The following is a 19,204-nucleotide window of genomic DNA, read 5'->3' on the forward strand; positions in this document are numbered from 1 at the left end:
TGACTTTGCCAAGGGTTCATTGTAAGCTTGGAAGTCAGAATAGCACTACTCAGATCTCCAGACTCTGGAGCTGAGCCTCTGGACAGCTTTGTAAAGCAGGCTGTGTTTGGGACAGGAGGGCAAAGGCTGTAAACACAATTTGTCCCTAGTCCTCCAGTCCTCACACACAGTGACGTTCCCTTCAGCCCTTCTCCCCTCAGGTCCCAGGCCCTTCAGTAGCCCACCTCACCTGTCCTCCCCACCTAAGGGAAAGGTATCAGAACAAGCGGTCTCCAAGAGACCCCTTTAGCAGTCCAGCCCTAACTTCTCCATTCACTATGAGAAACTTCCAGCATGACAGATAATCAGCTCTGTTCAAACAGTAGGAGTGACAAGGGCTCATTACCTTACAAAGTGGCCTATTCTAATTCTGGTCATCTCTACAGTTAAAAAAATGCCTCTAACTTACACTGACTTCAAGTTAATCCAGTAAACTGGTCTGCATTACTGTCAAAAGCCAAAGGAGTAGCTAGATGAGAAGAATTTATCTATGAAGAGATTGTATTTTGGGGCCAAATGGGGTGAACTGACAAGACACGATTTCTTGAGGGGCAGCAGGACTCAGGACATGGAGTCTTGCAAGACCCCATTCTCCAACCCAGCCAGGAGAGTTGAAGATTTGAGGTCAGGTACAGACCCCACCTACCCAAAGTGTTCTGTCAACAACTGTATCCCTATATCTTGAGAAAAGAGTGCTCTCTCTCTACCCCCACTAAAAGTCAGTAAGTCTTCATAAATAATTTATTGTCATTAGAAATCAAAGTGCTAGAGATGAAAGACCCAACTGGCCCATTGGGCTGTAAAATTCTCAGGCTAGAGCATTTTAGAAACTTACACTCTTAGTGATTTAAATTGGGGGAGGACATTCCTTTGTAAAGAGGCAAATGACAGGACAAACCCACAAGAGGACTCAGGGAGCCCGGGGCTTTCATCCTCCCTGACTGGAACGTCATAAGCAGAGAGTGGACTGGGAGGGTCACTTCGGGAGCCAAGGCTCTTCCCACTGCTGCATTTAGGAGGCTCACTGGCTGCTCTTTCTGAAGAAATACCTAAACGGGAAGAGAGAGCTGCAGAAGGAGAGCAGAGCAGGTTGAGACTCCAGAGGTCCAGTTCCTGTCTCCCAGGTCCCATTTGGGCTCTATTATTAGCTAGGGCATTTCTGCTCTGGGACCACTGATTGGAAATTCAAGTCTAAAACAGCATTTGAAAAGGTACCCAAGTTAAATTATACTCTGGAGGTATAAATAAAGAACAATAGCAATGGGACGGCTGAGCTCTATATAGATGAAGGGATTTGTTTTGTACTCTGCAAAAAGGACTCTGAAGACAGAGCCTAGGTTCAGAGAGAAGAATGGAACTATTTTAGTAATAAAATCAACTGAATAACCCAAACACAATAAGAATAGTTGTTGTCCAAGTAACATTTAGGATATCAGATTCAATGCTGAGCACATCAGGGTGGGGTAGGTTAGTTAGGACCCTAAAGCTCTATCTCATTTCCATCATTTGTTCTGCACAAAATAGAGATTATAAGGATAATCTGCTTTCTTTTCTAGTCTACTTTCCCTGAAAGCTTCCATGGGGGTAAGTTTAATGGCAGGAGAGAAGTCTGTCTTACGTCAGAAACCCAAAGAAGCCACTGGTTCCCAGCTCTGCGGGCCCCTCAGCTGGAGGTGGACTGCTCTGCTGCGGTGGTGGGATAGTCATCCCTGCCGGGCCGTCCTCCCACTTGGGATCTGCAAGGGAACACAGGTAGGGAGAGCGCTGCCTGCACGTGAGCAGGAGGAGGCAGGACAGTGAGCACGAGCCAAGGGTGGCCTCAAACCAGGGTGACGAGCCAGGTGCACTGTTTGCTCCGATCTTCTCAACTTCATCCCCGCTCAGTAAGAGGCTATTCTGACCTTGGAGTATTTTCAAAGTCAGGTCGAGATCTTCACATTGCTCAAATCCTAGACACCTACCATGGCTGTGTGTCTACACACGGACTGACAACTTGTTGGAGCACTCACTTTGCTCATGTACCTGCATCTGTGATAACTGCATCCATACTGAATCCTCATGCTGAGTGAAAGATCAGCAAGCAGAAAGGGCGACACCTGACATGCATTCCCAGCCCCTGCCGAGCACCATCTGCACCTTCGATATTAACACTAATGCCCCAAAGAGAAGAGGAGAGATAGCTTCCCAGAGATTGTTCTCTGTGATAGAAAAGCAAAGCATATCCCTCCCAACTTTTCTGTAAAACTTGTATGGAATGTTCTGAAACTGTGGGAGCATCAATTTTGCTATCAGAAGCACAAGAAGAACATGCATTGCCTCTTTCACTGCATTTGGGAACTGCAGGGGCTTCTATTACCCAAGAGCACGCCCCAGACTGAATGGCCAACAAGTACCTCCACGGGAGCAAGGCACATCGCCCACGGAGTGTGCCCAGACTCAGAGCTCCGTGCTGCTTTGCTCGTCAGGGGACTAAAGAGGACAGGATGCTTTTTAGGGGTGAACAAATAAGAATTTCTCAGAACATACCCTGAAAAAAAAAAAAGAACCTACCCTGGTCCTGGACATCAGTGATATCAAATGCTGGGGTCTTCTGGCATTCTTGCTGGGTTTTTCTTTCTCTGTTCTGATGAAAAGACCAAGAAAAGTCTTAAACTTTACTCTTTTCCAGCTTGGGGGTCTGAATGCTATTTGCTGGTGAAGAGATTTCACATCAGTGCTGGAGTCTGGCTTCAGACTGCCCAGGCAGGATCTATTTTTCCTTCTATAGGACTATCCTTTTCCCATATCAGCTTCCCAAACACTGTCCTTCTAAAATCATAATGTTTAACAGACAAGAACAAACCAAGCGGGCTATACCTTACCATTCCATGTTTCTGAGTGCCAGCTATTGCCAAGGACAGAATTTCAAGGTTTCAGAAATCAGGAGGACCTTTATTTTACCTTGGAGAAAAGTATAATCTATGTGGTAAAACTGACATATAAACTAAGTACTATAAGTCAGTGTGATAAGACTACCCTATCAGTCTATATAGAGTGCTGTGGTTGCTGAGAAGGATGTGAAGAGAGTGGGCAGTGGTTAGACACAGAAGACTTCACAGGGGAAGTGTTATTTAAGTGGGGTCTCGATGGACAGCATCAAGGAGTCAAAGAGAACAGGGCATTCCAGACAAGGACATGATGTACAAGGGCACATTGCCATTAACATGTAAATATGATCAACATGGCTAGAGCCAGCAGAAACATGACTGTGGCATAAGCAGCCAGCATACTACAACACAATCTTATTATTTCTCCCTGTGCTACTGCCGGATAGACCTTCCTTTGTACTTTGAAGGGGACACTCTATAGCCTGGTTCCGAGCCTATAATATTCTCTGAGACACCTTGATAGTCAGAAACAGTTTATATATTTCTTTTTGGGAAACACTGACAACTGGTCACTTCCCTCATTGAGGCAAAACCTGAGGCTTGACTATCCAGCAGTGCTGGGGAGTTCCTGAGCCATTTTGCCAGTGAAGAATTCTGTAGCAAGGGGCTGCCGACTGTCAGGGTGTATCAGGGGGGCAGAGGCACAGCAGTGCCAGGAAAGGGAGACAGGTCCTCCATGCTAAGCATGAGCTGATACTGCTGGTAAGCTCTTCCACAAACCCTTAAATCCCAGACCACATGGGCAGCCACCTAAGTCATACTCCTATAAAAGTGAAAAGAACTCTTGGGCAGAAGGAGACTACCTCTTACTTCTATATAGGGTGGAGGGGAATTTAGAGGACCTAGATATGATTTCTAGCTTGACAGAATGATTCTCATGAACTTAAGTGAACTACAGTTTGCAATTTAAATCCTGTCGCATTGGTCTTCAGGAAAGCATCTACTAAGGGTGGAAGTGGGGACCAGAAGTGCAAAGGCCCTGGGGCAGAGGTACAGCCTATCTCTGAACCAGTGGAAATTTCCATGGTAAGAGAGTCTTTGTGCTCTCCTGAAATCTTGACAGAGGTTTCCTCAGGCAAATGTTGTAAGAGAGGAAAAACATTATAGCCTGAAATAAAACTGAGGGTACCATCCAGGACATCCAGCCACACACAATACCCTGAAAACCTGATGCAAAGCTGTCCCCTGTACGTTCAGGGTCACCTCTGCTTGGAAGTGCAGTTCAAGCAGAGGCGGAAAAGAAAGCTACATGCACGGCAGTCTGTTTGCCTTCTGGACTATTCATCTGCTCTCTTCCATTTTTTATCCTTTTAAAGTCTAGATCTCTAGATCTGGGAGCTAAAGTAACAAAAGGAATGAGTCTGCCCTTCTTAGCCATTCTCTCAAAACACCTCTGATGAAACCGAGACCTTATTCAGGTATGTCTTTTATTCTAAGCTTTCCCTGCACAGGCTCCCTATGTGTACAGATGTGCAAAATCCATACTGACTGTGTTTCTACACCTTAACTTCCCCCAAAGGGGAGCGAAGATATTAAGCACTGGACCATAGCAGCAAGTTCGATTCTTCCGGCTCAAGTGACTTGCACTAACAGTCACTGTGATTACATTAATTTAGGAGACGTCTGCTCTCTGGGAACAGGGTCTACAATGGAGACCATTTGGGCTTTGAGTCAAAATCAATAAACATGTTCCTTTTCTCTTTTTCTCAGAGTTTTTTCTAACCCGGTATCAGGTTGACAAGGTAATTATGTTGAGTTAAGAAACTGTGGGTTCTTTAGGGAAATGATGCGTCAGACTAAGAATAGGAAGGTACAAAGGGTAGAGAGTGAGGGAAGTGTTCTTTAATAGTAATTATCTGGGTTGTATAAAGTGTCTTTGTTCTCCAGAGCTTCATGTACTCTTCTTGTACTTTCTAAATTATTCTTCTTCCCTCTCGAAAGGATGAGAGCACAGAGGGAAACCATCTGCTAAAATCACTCACGGGCCAGTTGGCCATGGGTATAACGTGACTCTGAACCCGCCCCTGCCCACAGAGGCAGAGGTCTTCATCTTTAAGGGTTCACTCTACTCCAACTAAATGGTAAACTCCTGGAAAAAAACTAGATTTTATATGTCTGTGTACACCCCAGCACCTAATGCAATGCCTGGCAAACGGGACAGAATTGTTTAGAAATGAAACTCACTTCAGTTTTCTGCTTAAAAATATTTTAGGGAGTTCCTGTGATCTTGAAGGTGGCTTTAAGACCTTTAAGACCTACTCTGGTAACTCTCTCACATCCACCTCATCTCAGTGAGGTTCTCCTTTGTGGTCCCTTTGTCCCCTGGGCTTCCTTTATTCCTGTTCATAGCACATTTATCATAAATTGTCTGCCCAGCTTTACACTTTCAGCACTTTTAGGGGAGAGTGTGCTTGTTAGTACTTGGCACACAGTAGATACTCAATAAATGTTTGCTGCATGAATGAATATGTAAATGTTTACTCAATAACTGATCATGTTTTGGATCCTGGGAAGGTGAGGGAGGTGAGCTAGGAAATAAAGGTCAGAGTTGCTTTGGAGCTATGGTGGAGAGTCAGAAAAGTCACAAATAACAGCTATTTCAAGGAAAAAGGGCATTATTTTAGGGACTATTATGGAAAAGAAGCCCTAAAATGGAGGAGGAGCAGATGTATGAATATCTAAATGGAGAACAGACCTCACAAAATGAATCAAGTATTATTGAGGCCGACCTATCACTGCTCTAAATGAAGTTTTCTTTTGCCAGTATCCTGTGCTGATACAAACCTATTTTGCCTGTAAAAATTAGATGTTCCCAGACTCAGACTCCAGTGCAGATGAGGGCAAAAAGCTTTCGAAAAAAAAAATTCTACACTGGATCTCACCACAACTCAACAGACCTATTTTCTTTTTCAACTGCAGAGTATAAAAAAGCAGCTCTTTAAGCTAAGAGAAGGCTTTTCAACAAAAGGATTCACCAATGTGTGTATTATGCAGCTACATTTAGGAAGGCTGTGGCAAGGGTGGATGGCTGAAAGTTGTTCTGCAGACAGGGAAACCTGAGAATGAGTGCGGTGAATTCAGTCTGTACTTAGGACCAAGATGTGCTGGTAACAGGAATCCTGACTCGTAACCAAACAGAAATAGCCAAGAGTCTTGAAGTCTCCATTTTGGTGCATACCCTCCTGGTTTCCATAGAGGGCTTCTTTTTGCTGAGCCCTTGACTGGAAGTCCCCATCTTGGCCCTAAAGTGGGAGAAAAAAACCCAAGAAACATTACTGGCAGCAACATCATCGCATTCAAGCAAAAGTGTCCCAGATGAATATTTCAGCAGGTTGGCTATTTTTATGCCACTCCTGACCTGCAGAATAAATTGTGTGGCCAAATTCTCTTTGGGTGCTGCTTTAATTCACAGGAGAATCACAATTTGAGACACTTGGGAATCTAGGGGTTGAGAAAGGGAAAATGTGATTGACAGCAGGATTTCGAAATATTTGCTTGGGCATCAAAACATAGAGAAAGGGAAGATATGAGGCCCCATCTCTGTGAAAAATTCAGTCAAACAGAACCAAGCAAAACTTCATACCTCCAAGCACCCTCACATCCTACCTGTCTGGGAAAGGAATTTCCCACCTCTTCACTGACATGTGCATTTGGACAGTGTAGGGGTCAGCTCCTTCGTGGTCCACCCTCACAGCCCCATACGTCCCCACTGCCCTTGCATGTCTTGGTGCCCACATAGTACCAGGAAAAGAAAAGCTGCTCTCTGTGAACCTGAGCTGAAAGCACTTTGGGTTGGGGAGCAAACCATACCTTGGATTATTCCAGCATCTCTCTGTGGGTGCTAATATGAACAACTGAATTGTCTTACTGACTCATTCTGTCCCTGACAGAGAATCAAAAGAAGAAATAAGTAGCCCCTACATTAGTAACTTCAACATGTTAAAAGTTGTGCTCAAAACTCCCCATAATCTGCAGCACTTCAGCCAGTAATTGAGGCATACCCTCTTACAGACAACTATGTTTCGGCCTGTACTACCTCTTAAGGTAGAGTTCCAAAAGTTGCACAGGCTCCTCATGCAGCAGACACAACCACCCCCACCTGCCGGAAAAGTGAGAGCAGGCACAAAGATATACTGCTCACTGCATAAAATAAAATTATATTTTATTCGTTCTCACTCTTTTGAGGCTTTCTCTATGTTCATGTATAATACTGTGGGGCTTCAGGTCTTATGCCTTCTGAGTGCCTTTTCTTTTTCCTTTCTCTTTTTTGGCTGCACTGCTCAGCTTGTTTAGCGGCTCAGTCCTGTCCGGCTCTTTGAGACCCCGTGGACTGCAGCCTGCCAGCCTCCTCTATCCGTGGGATTTCCCAGGCAAGAACACTGGAGTGGGTTGCCATTTCCTTCTTTGGGGGATCTTCCTGACCTAGGGACCAGACCTGCGTCTCCTGCATTGGCAGGTGGATGCTTTACCCCTGAGCCACCAAGATCTTAGTTCCCCAACCAGGGATGGACCCTGTGGCCCCTGCAGTGGAAACTCAGAGTCCTAACCACTGGACCACCAGGGAATTCCCTTAGTCCTCACTGAGAATAATAAACAGAAGAATTCTACTTTGCTGAGGAAGTAGATTTGCAAATTACATTGCAAATACCAACTTGCTTCCTTCCCTTAGTCCACCCACCCGAATAGCAGCTATGAATGAAGCCCTGAGACAGAGTGACTGGCCCCAACAGAGGGCAAGGCCTAACTCAAATGCAGGGTTCAGCGCCTCACCCAACACCACTGACCTGTCCAGCTCTAGCCTGGCTGGGGAGCTGGGCACTTCTCTGAATTTTCGTTTCTTCAGCACAGCTTCTGCTGCTTTCCTCTCTTCTAGGACCTTCAGAGAGCAACCAGTTTCCTGAGACTCTTCCTTTTCCAGAGTTGCTCACATGAGGGCACCGTTAAGAGAACTGCCCATCTTTAAATTGCCAAAGGCAGCTTTTAACATCAGCTTTGTAATTAAGGATAGACAAAGTCTCTGAAATCTAGCCAAGAAGATAAAAAGTTCTCAAGTATACAATTCTTATTGGACCTGGGCAACAACCAAGGGGCAAAAAAGAAGATTCAACAGCAAAACATGAGATAATAAGAGGCAATAAAGGCAATTTTCATTTCATACAGAAAAGGCAAACTTACCAACCCAAGAGGACTGCTGTTCACTGATTTTCCTACAATAGGAAATTTGAATATCATAATGAAGCAAGGCTGTTTCCTCACTGACGTCTTAGAACTGGTCCTAGACAAACCTTTGGTGTGTGCCCTTTTCCCTTTCACCTGGTATCACTTTTCCTAGAAATACTGTCTTCAAACTTTTTTTCTCCCTTATTTTATTGTCATCTACAAGCTAAAAAGTCTGACACAGATAATATTATAACAATAAGTCACTTAAAAGGGGATGATCCCTATTATGAAAGAAAAAAGGTGGAACTTATGGCATCAGTAACAAATGAATTGAGGTATTTTGAGATAATGCCTTTGTACTTTTTTTTTCCCAATCAAACTGGTAGATGTCTCCTTGTCCCTCTATTTGTAAAAATAGCAATGGCCCCTAGAGATTAAAAATTGGGAGATATCTTTAAGATATTACTAAGATGAAAGTCATTAAATACTCTAAAATGGAAGGAATTATTTATATCATAGGTTTTTCATTGAGTTATTACCCTAAGTAATACTGTACTTTCCATTTCCCAGTACACATTTAATATTTTCAACAACTCAATGACTATTATTAGTTTTCACCATTTCACAAAGGAGGCATACAAAGATTGAGTAATTTATCTAAGGTTACACACTCTTAAGTGGCAAATTCACCAAGATTTCAACCAGGCAGTCTAGCTTGGAGGACATGCTCCGGACTTCTGCAGTGTCAGTGTTCAGGCCCAATCTGGCTATTTCACCACTATTTCAGCTCTGCTAACCTGTGGATGTTCAACCTCCCCCTTCTCCTTCTCCACTACCTACACTTCCATCCTTCTACTTACCTGGTGACAGATTTTCATGAAACCATTTCATCTCCACGTACAGAGTGAAAACAAATGGATAAGGGACCAAGACAGTTTCCCCATGTTTGAACTTCAGATGGGACACTCTTTCCCATTTGCTTTTATCTGGGAAATGTGCTAAGGAGTGAGGATGTAGCCAGTATGAATCCCTGAGTACTATTTTAGAGAAAAGACTCCATCTCCTTTCCTTGACCTACCCTCCAAACTGCATGGGTTTGCTGCTTCCACTTGAATCTACAGTGTGAATTGTAGTTCATTTCCACCCAGGAAAGAAAGGATACAGGGAAATACAATAAAGTGTTCTGTAGCAAATGGCTGTAAATTATCCAGGTTTCCTAAGACTGCACGAATAGAATCCTGAAAAAACAAAAATGTGAAATAACTTTAAGACTAATTTCAGCCAATCTATCAATTTATCTTTATCACTGCTCTTCACATACCCTATACTCTTTTAAAGTCCAACTACTAGCTGTTCCCTGAATATACCTTCCACTTCTCCACTTCTCTGCTCTTGCCTGAAATACCCTTTTAGTCTATCATCATATGACTAAATTCTACTTACCCTTTTATGGCACAACTCAAAAGCCATGTCCTCCACAAAATTTTCCCTGATTTCCCAAGTTGAATTAACTATAGGTCTCAGATTTCACAGTAGTTAGCCTTGGGCCTTTAGTATATTCCATGCATCTTTTTTTTTTTTTCCCTTCTGTGCCTCCAGGCTTGTGAAATCTTAATTCCCTGACCAGAGATTGAACTCCGGCCCGGCAGTGAAAGTGCTGAGACCTAACCAGTGGATTGCCAGAGAATTCCCTCTATGCACATATTTTTATTTTCTTTACTAAGAAATCTTCTTGAAGTAGAATATATACCTGATTTATCTCAGCATCCCTTCTCTACCATAGTGGATGAAGCATAACAGGTCCTCAACAGATAGATACTGGATTTGTTGCTCAGTTCTCTTGGACTCTCTATGACCCTATAGACTGCAACCCACCAGGCTCCTCTGTCCATGAAATTCTCCAGGCAAGAATACTAGAGTGGGTAGCCATTCCCTTCTTCAGGGGATCTTCTCTAGCCAGGGATTAACCCCATTACAGGTGGATTCTTTACCATCTGAGCCACCAGGAAAACCCCAGTGAATAATATTGGTATTTATTTATACGTGCTTATTTTGCTTTTGCTTATGTCAAACCTTTTCTTCTACTCTCTTTAAATCTTAATTATTTAGTCTCTAATTAACCTATGCTTATTAGTATATGGGCAAAGAGTCGGACATGACCAAGCACTCACCACTATTCAAGAACCCTTTAAGATAAAAGATTTCTATTATCCTCATTTTATCGACAAAGAAACTAAGACAGAAAGAGGTACAGTGACTTATGGAAGGCTACACAGATAGTAAAGATGAAGTTAAGCCACGAATCCAGGCACTGGGGCTCCAGAGCTTACACTCCTAACCATTAGACTAAACTGGTTATCAATATATGTTTTCTAAGTGAATGACAAAGGATAACTTCTGCTTCAAAACTAATGAGAGTTTAAAAAAAAAGGAGCATATAAAAAGCACTTCAAAAAGTTTTAGGGAATTCCCTGGTGGTCCAATGACTAAGACTCCACACTCCCATTGCAGGAGGCCTGGTTTTGATCCCTGGTCAGGGAACTAGATTCTGCATGCTGCAACAGAGTTCGCATGCTGCAATAGAGGCTGAAGATCCTGAAACTAAGACCCGGTGCAGCCAAATAAACCATAAATGTTTTAAAAAAGCAACATTTTTATATGATTATAAATGTATATAGGTGTTCTCTAGCTACCATCAGATGAACTACTGTGCAGCATGAACTGCATACGTCTATTTCTAAACCTCACTACAATCCTGAAAACTGATATTATTTATAAATCCTACTGACAGGTAAAGAAACAGTCTCAGATAAGGAAGACAAATTTCCCAAAAATCGTACTGTGAAGGCAGAACTAGAGTTTAAATCCAGGTTTCATTGGTTCTAAAGACTGTTTGCAATACTTTACTGCCTTGAGCTTTTCTCTGCCCATATTAAGTAAAGCAAAGTGAAATAAATTTTGCTTTACTCATAATTAAAATAAGCAGATAACTGTCATGGTCCTATGTTAAAATAATTGTTATTTATAATGATGCCTCTGAAGTCCTCAAAGATCCTAATGTATTTTTCAACACATAGCTAAAGAGTACCTTTAAGGCTTTGACTCAACTTTTTGGTTTCACAGTTTTGCATTTGTGTATGTAATTATATTCAAATTCTTTGAAATGTGGCAGCATATGTCTTTATAAATCACAACAGTCATAGATCACTCAGTCATGAAGTTAGAAAAGAATACACTAGTTTAAAACTCTCATGTTATGAATGAGGCAAATAAGACCCAGAGAGATAAGTGATTTGCTAAGGCTCACACATTTCTTTTTCTTTTTTTTTTTGCACAAAGGTTTCTCTTTATTCATAACATAGGCAAAGTTATTTAAGTCAATAAATTTTTAAGGATTTTCACACGTCCTGATTCTTTCCACTGCCAGTCACCATAGTTCCTACAAAGTTGTCATCTTCAAGGCAGCCCTTACAAAAAGTTCTGCTCAATCCACAGCTGTGATGCCACAGCTGTTTTAGTTGGGCCTCTTTGATCTTCGGTGGAGTGCACTTCAAAATTTGCCACCTGTAATCTTTAAGATCCAATTTCCTCAAGCAGTTCACTATAGGATCCTGTTTAGGGTCAGGAGATGGGATGTCTAGTTCTCTAAAAGCTTATCAAGTTCAAATCATATTAATTCCTAAGTTATCACACCCTAAAACTTGACAGAGATCATTGGGATATCTAAGATTAAAAAAAAATTGTCAGGTTTTTCATAGTTTAATTGGCAGCTATGTCTTGTAGTTCTTTCCCACAGATCTAACAGGTAGTTCTATGAGTAAAGGAAACTACATAGTTACTCTATGAGGCGTTTCCAACGACGTAGGTTTATAGAAAAAGCCCCATCGGGATAGACCTCAACGGCTCACACATTTCTTAGTGGCTCAGCCAGGACAAGAAACCTGGGCCAGCACCCAGAACTCTAATTCCTTGTCCAATGCTTTCACCAGTTTACAAACCTGTCCACCTTCGTCTTCCTCTGTGGGAAAATCTAAAGCCATTAGAGTTCGGTAGGAAAGGATGAAAATGAAGTGGAAACACAGCAGATGCAAATGTTTCCAATGAAAATGAAGACACAGCAGCCTTGTCTGTGTATTTACAGTTGAGCTTCCTGAACGTCAAGTACCAGGCAGTGGTTGGGATGGTGAGGTTTCCCAGAGGCCTGGAAGGCAGCAGTCCTCCGGATGCCAGCCGCCACAAAAGACAGCTGCCCATGGCTGGGAACTCTAGTGGAAACAAAATAACTCTTAGCCTCAAAGGTGCTGACACTTCAACTAGGAAAATTGACAAAGAGTATAGGCTTTAATTTCCCTGGAAAAACAGTAACCTTTCTCTGCAGAGGAAATGTGGCAGGGAGAAGTCAAGTAATCAAGCAGAGATTGTGACACAGTTTGTAGGAAACTAAAATCTAAGTAGGGATGCATCCTCAGCTTAAAAAACAACATTCCCAGAAGCTGTCTGCTCCTCTCCCTACCTCCAGCTCCTGGACGATGACTTCCTTGTTTTCTGCCTCTTCTCCTCTAGAAGGTAAACAGACAAGAAGTAAGTAAGCCAAGAAGAAAAGCTCTGGAGACAACAGACTCGAGTAAAAATGACATTTCCAGTGGGCTAAGGGAACATAACTAAATAACAATTGTGTGTGCTGACTCAGTGCTCAAGGGAAGAAGAGCTCACTAGGTGGTGTAGACTGCAGACCAGTACAAGGCTGTACCAAAATGTCTTCTCCACTACCCTGCCAAGACCTGACATTTCCACCGGTGAAGTTAATAATTGATTAGACCAGTAGTACAAGTGTAATCTGCGTACCTACAGGGGTCCTCAAGACCCTTTCAAGGAGTCTCCAAAGGCAAAACTAGTTTCATAATAATACTAAGATATTACTTGCCTTTTTCACTATGCTGACATTTGTATCAGTACTGCAAAATCTATGGTGGTGAAAATACTGGTGCCTTAGCACAGATCTAGTCAGTTGCCCTAAACTGTACTAGCAATTGTAGCCATCTTTGCCACCACACAGGAAAAAAAATTCCAATTTCATTTAATATCTTGAGGAAGAAGTAAAGCCTTAATAATTTTATAAATCTCACCCCCCAAATAATGCATTTTTAATATATTATGTGCTAAAACAGGAAGTATGGATAAAGTGTTTCTGCAGCATACCAGAAGATGATGGTTCTCCTGAGGAGAAGTGCCTGCACGACTGTTTAAGTTGAACTGAACCACTTACTTTTTCATATTTTACTTGACTGATCAGCTGACAGATAAACTATGGTGCTTATTCGGACCTGGGAATGTGACAGACACTTTCTCAAAAGTGAACAGTGAGCTTATCAATAAAACTGACAGTATTTGTTGTTAAGGGTAAATTTTTGGATTTCAAGCAAAATTTCGAATTGTGGAAAACTTTTATCCACCACTGTGGGGTTGACAACTTCCAAATACTTAGACATTTTTCTGATAAGGTTGGTAGTGATATTAGCAAATATGATTTTTGATACTGTATGATGAAGTGTGTTGACATTTGAACAATCTGCATAAGCTAGTAAAACAATATTTTCCAAGTGACCATAGAAACACTTCATGTTACAAAATCATTCTAGGTAAAAGATAGATCAGCTTTCAAAGAACAAGACAGATCAATGGATTTTAATGTTGCAGAGTTCAAAAAGTACAGTGATATAATTTCAGATTCCACATTGCAACTAACCTTTAAAAAAACTACTATATTTTTTAAAAATGAAATGGAGTTTCCTGGTGGTCTAGTGGTTAGGACTTGGCACTTTCACTACTGTGGCCTGGGGTTCAATCCCTGGTCCTGAAACTGAGATTCCACAAGTTGCATTGTGCAGCCAAAATTAAAAAAAAAAAATTTTTTTTTAATTTAAAAAAATTATAAAAATTTAAAAACAAAATAAACAACTATTACTTGTCAAGTGTTTTTTTCTTTTCTGTTTTTTTTGTTTGTTTGTTTTCTTTACTTGTCAAGTTTTGATGCAGGGCCAAGGAAGAATATCCACAATGATCTGAGAAGACTATTAACATATTCCTACCTTTCCCTACTACAAGTGTTTGTTGTTCAGCTGATTAGTAGTGTCCAACTCTTTGCAATCCCATGGACTGCAGCATGCCGGCTTCCCTGTCCTTCACCATCTCCTGGAGTTTGCTCAAACTCATGTCCACTGAGTCAATGATGCCGTTCAACCACCTCTGTTGCTCCTTCTCCTCCTGCCCTCAGTCCTTCCCAGCATCAGGATCTTTTCCAATGAGTTGGCTCTTCACATCAGGTGGCCAAAGGATTAGAGCTTCAGCTTCAGCATCAGTCCTTCCAATAAATATTCAGAGTTGGTTTCCTTTAGGAATGACTAGTTTGATCTTCTTGCTGTCCAAGGGACTCTCAAGAGTCTTCTCCAGCACTACAGTTTGAAAGCATCAATTCTTCAGTGCTGAGCCTTCTCTATAGCCCAACTCTCACATCCATACATGACTACTGGAAAAACCATAGCTTTGATTATATGGACCTTTGTTGGCAAATATATGTAAGGCTACATATATATGTAAAGCTAAATTTTTCATGTAATTCAACCAAAAGAAAAAATTCACAACAGAATAAATGTAAAAGCAAATATGATAATCTAGCAGTTTTTTATTAAGCCAGATATTAATGCGATTTGCAGAAATTTAATGTGATGTCAATCCTCCCATTAATTTTTTGCTTTAGAAAATATGGTTTAGTCACAAAGTTGTGTTTGACTCTTTTGCCACTCCATGGACTGTAGCTTGCCAAGCTCCTCTGTCCATGGGATTCTCCAGGCAAAAATACTGGAGTATATAGTTATTTTTAATAAAAATATATTAAAACTTAATAGGTATATCATTATTTTTAAATTAATATTACATATTTAAAAGTTGTGGTAAAATACATATAACCTCAACTTTTCCATTTTAACTATTTTTAAGTATATAATTCAGCGGCATTAATTAATGGGTTGGCCAAAAATTTCGTTCAGGTTTTTCCATAAGATATTACATTCAAGACCATGGCTTGCAGTCAGCACTACCCTATTTCTAAAACTTATTTCCACAAATAGAAATATCGTGTTCTTTAAACAATAACTCCTCATTCTTCCCTCCACCCAGCTTGTCTCTATGAGTTTTCTTATTTTAATATTTCATATAAGCAGAATCATAAAAGATTTGCCCTGTTGTGATGGGCATATAACTAGGAATGAAATTGCTGGGTCATAAGGTTCGTCTAGTCAAGGCTATGGTTTTTCCAGTGGTCATGTATGGATGTGAGAGTTGAACTGTGAAGAAAGCTGAGCACCGAAGAACTGATGTTTTTGAACTGTGGTGCTGGAGAAGACTCCTGACAGTCCCTTGGACTGCAAGGAGATCCAACCTGTCCATCCTAAAATAAGTCCTGGGTGTTCACTGGAAGGACTGATGCTGAAGCTGAAACTCCAATACTTAGGCCACCTCATGTGAAGAGGTGACTCATTGGAAAAGACCCTGATGCTGGGAGGGATTGGGGGCAGGAGGAGAAGGGGACGACAGAGGATGAGATGGCTGGATGGCATCACCGACTCAATGGACATGAGTTTGAGTAAACTCCGGGAGTTGGTGATGGACAGGGAGGCCTGGCATGTTGCAATTCATGAGGTTGCAAAGAGTCGGACACAACTGAGCGACTGAACTGGACTGAACTGAACTGATGATAATTTTATGTTCAACTTTTTGAGGAATTGCTAAACCATTTTCCATAGTAGCTACATCATTTTATATTCCCACCAGCAATGTATGAAAGTTCCAATTTCTCCACATCCTCGTCAACAACTGTTGTTTTGATTTTTAATTATAGCTATCCTAGTAGGTGTGAAGTGGTGTATCACTGCAATTTTGATTTATTTGCATTTTCCTAGTGACTAAAGATATTGAGCATCTTTTCATGTGCTTACTGGCCATTTGTTTATCTTCTTTAGAGAAATATCTGTTCAAGTCCTTTGTCCATTTTCAATTGGATTGTTTATCTTTTTGTTGTTGAGTTGTAATTCTTTATATATTCTGGATATTAAGCTCTTATCAGATATATGATTTGCAAATATCTTCTCTCATCTGTGGTTTTCCTTTTCATTCTGTTAGTAGTGTTCTTATACATATAAATTTTATAAAATCAACTAAGTCCAATTTATCTCATTTCTTTGGAGGCCTGTGTGTTTGGTGTTGTATTTAAGAAACCACAGCCAAATCCGAAGTCATAAAGATTTGCCCCTATGTTTTCTTCTAAGAGTTTTAGTTTTAGCTCTTATTTAGGTCTTTGATCCATTTTTAGTTAACTATAGTATATTGTGTAAGATAAGGGTCTAACTTTATTCTTCTGCATGTGGATATCCAGTTTTCCCAGAACCATTTGTTAAAGAAACTGTTCTTTCCCTTAGAATGCTCTTGGCATTCTAGTCAAAAATCAATTGACCATAGATATTAGTGAGGTTTTATTTCTGGCTCTCAATTCTATACTATTTATTGGTCTATATGTCTGTCCTTATGCAGTATCGCACTTTTTGATTACTTGTAGCTTTGTATGAAGTTTTTTAATTGGCGAGTATGAGTACTCCAAATCTGTTCTTTTCTAAGATTGTTTTGGCTATTTGGGATCCCTTGAAATTCCATATGAATTTTAGGTTCAAAAAAGTGCCACTGGGATTTTGCTAGGGATTACATTGAATCTGCTGATTGCTTGAGTACCGTTTTCATCTTAACAATATATATATTTGGCTGCACCACAGAGAATGCAGGATCTTATTAACAGTTCCCTAACCAGGGATCAAACCTCTGCCCCTGGCAGTGAAAGCACAGAGTCCCAACCACTGGATTGCCAGGGAACTCCCATCTTAACAATATTAAGTCTTCCAATCAATGAACACAGATACCTAATTAATCATTTTTTTTTGGCCTCTCTGCATGGCTTGTGGAATCTTAAATTCCCTGACCAGGGATTAAACCCAGCTCTGACAGTGGAAGTGCTGGGTCCTAACCACTAGATCACTATGGAATTTCCACAGAGGTCTTTCTATTTAGATCTCCTTTAATTTCTCTCAGAAACATTTTTAGTTTTCAGTGTGCGATTCTTGTACCTCATTGGTTGAATTTATTGTTAAGAATTTTTTCTTTTTGATACTACTGTAAGCAAAATTGTTTTCTTAGTTTTCTTTTCAGAAATTACTGCTAATTTACTGCTAATGTATACAAATCAACTGATGTTGATTTAGTATAACTTTGCTGAATTCATTGATAAGGTTTAACAGTTTTTTGTTTGTTTGTGTGGATTCTTTAGCTTTTTCCACATATAAGATCATGTCAGGAATTCCCTGGCAGTCTAGTGGTTAGGACTCCATGCTTTCACTGCCAAAAGCTCAAGTTCAATCCCTAGTTGCGGAACTAAGATCTCACAAGTCATGTGGTACAGCCAAAAAAGAAAAGAAAAAAATCACGTCATCTGCAAACAGAGATAGTTTCACTTCTTCCTTCCCAATTTATATGCATTTTATTTCTTTTTCTTGACTAATTGCTCTGGCTAGAACTCTAGTACTATGATGAACAGAAGGGATGAAAGTGGACATCCTTATCTTGTTCCTGATCTTAAGGAAAAAGCTCAAGTTTTTCACCACTGAGTATGTTGTCAGCTGTTGGTTTTTCATATATAGACTTTATATTGAGGAAGCTCCCTTCTATTTCTAGTTTGAGTAATTTTATCATGAAAGGGTGCTAGATTTGGTCAAATGTCTTTTCTGCATCCATTGAGAGGGTCATGTGGTCTTTTTTCTCTTCTTTCTATTAATGTGGTATATTATATTGATTGATTTTTGTATACTGAACTATCCTTGCATTCCTGGGGTAGTCCCAGGAATATAAACAATGCCAATCTTCCTATTAATTTTTAAAAATATGGCTATTTTAAATAAAATGTTATATAGTATTTTTAAATTAATAAGTAACTATTTAAAATTTTTCTTTTATTTTTATATGATAAATATTGACAGGTATGACTCATTTAATCAAAAACTCTTTGGAAGCCTCAATTTTAAGAGTGCAAAGGGGTCCTGAGGTAATTTGAGAACCACTGCCCCAAAGGTATGCTATTACTAATTTAAAAACTTACATGAATAATAAATATATAGAACATAAAATACCTGGAAAAGAGAGCTACAAGGTGCTGCTTCAGCCAGTCTCCTGGACTTGGTGAAGGCAGAGAAGGAATGACCTGTGGGAATGTATTAACCTGTGTTTGTAAAGGCTACCCTCCTAGTTTTAAAATTACCTGATGCTGTTGCCATATCTAATTTTGAATTTATACACGTTGGGTCCTGCATGAAGAAATCTCGTCTCTGGAAATGGGTAGGTGAAAGGTTTTAAACTCATGGCTTCCAAACAGTAACCTAAATAAAATAGAAGTATTAAAGAATTACTAAGAGAGGAGGGAGGGGGGATCAGGATGGGGAATACATGTAAATCCATGGCTGATTCATGTCAATGTATGACAAAAACCACTACAATATTGTAAAGTAATTAGCCTCCAACTAGTAAAAATAAATGGGAAAAAATAAAGAATTACTAAAAAGCTAAATACGGTTCCTTATGTATAGGGAATAAAGCCTGCCCAATCTGTAGCATCTCTTCATCAGTATAATGTCCAGTTCTCAGTATCACTGCCTATGTCCCAGGCTCAGTTTTAATATTAATTACCTGGACCATTTCCCCACCTGCATGGGCAGGATACATGGTATTCTGAGATAATCTTTATACTTGAAGTCAGGAGACCTAAGTGAAACTTTTGCTGTTTACCTTATGACCTTGTACAAATTATTTCTCTTCCATGGGAGTAATGATACTAACATCTGATGATAACAGGGTTTTTGTTAGGATTAAATCTATCTCCCAAATATCTCTTGAATCTGTTCTCATCCCTTGCCCCCATTTTCTCTGGAACCTAGGCCAGCGTGAAGAGGGCTCAAATCAAACAATGAAACAGTTCAAAAGATGCA

The 19,204-nt window shown here is 40.4% G+C and overlaps 1 protein-coding gene and 1 non-coding gene across 2 annotated transcripts; both read right to left on the bottom strand.

Annotated features, from left to right (window-relative positions):
• Positions 1-1,742: 1,742 nt before the first annotated feature.
• Positions 1,743-18,581, bottom strand: MAJIN (membrane anchored junction protein). The gene is made up of 8 exons (XM_065936385.1): positions 18,481-18,581; positions 12,640-12,685; positions 9,289-9,364; positions 8,987-9,112; positions 8,142-8,173; positions 7,751-7,842; positions 2,590-2,662; positions 1,743-1,775 (listed from the first exon to the last, which is right to left on the bottom strand). The coding sequence occupies exons 1-8, from the start codon at positions 18,579-18,581 to the stop codon at positions 1,743-1,745; spliced, it is 579 nt and encodes a 192-aa protein (XP_065792457.1).
• LOC136170139 (small nucleolar RNA SNORA18) lies at positions 11,897-12,027 on the bottom strand. The gene has a single exon (XR_010663580.1). It is a non-coding gene; the product is annotated as a small nucleolar RNA SNORA18 (small nucleolar RNA).
• Positions 18,582-19,204: the final 623 nt, after the last annotated feature.

This window comes from Muntiacus reevesi, chromosome 5 (assembly GCF_963930625.1).
Source record: "Muntiacus reevesi chromosome 5, mMunRee1.1, whole genome shotgun sequence".
Lineage (NCBI taxonomy): Eukaryota > Metazoa > Chordata > Mammalia > Artiodactyla > Cervidae > Muntiacus > Muntiacus reevesi.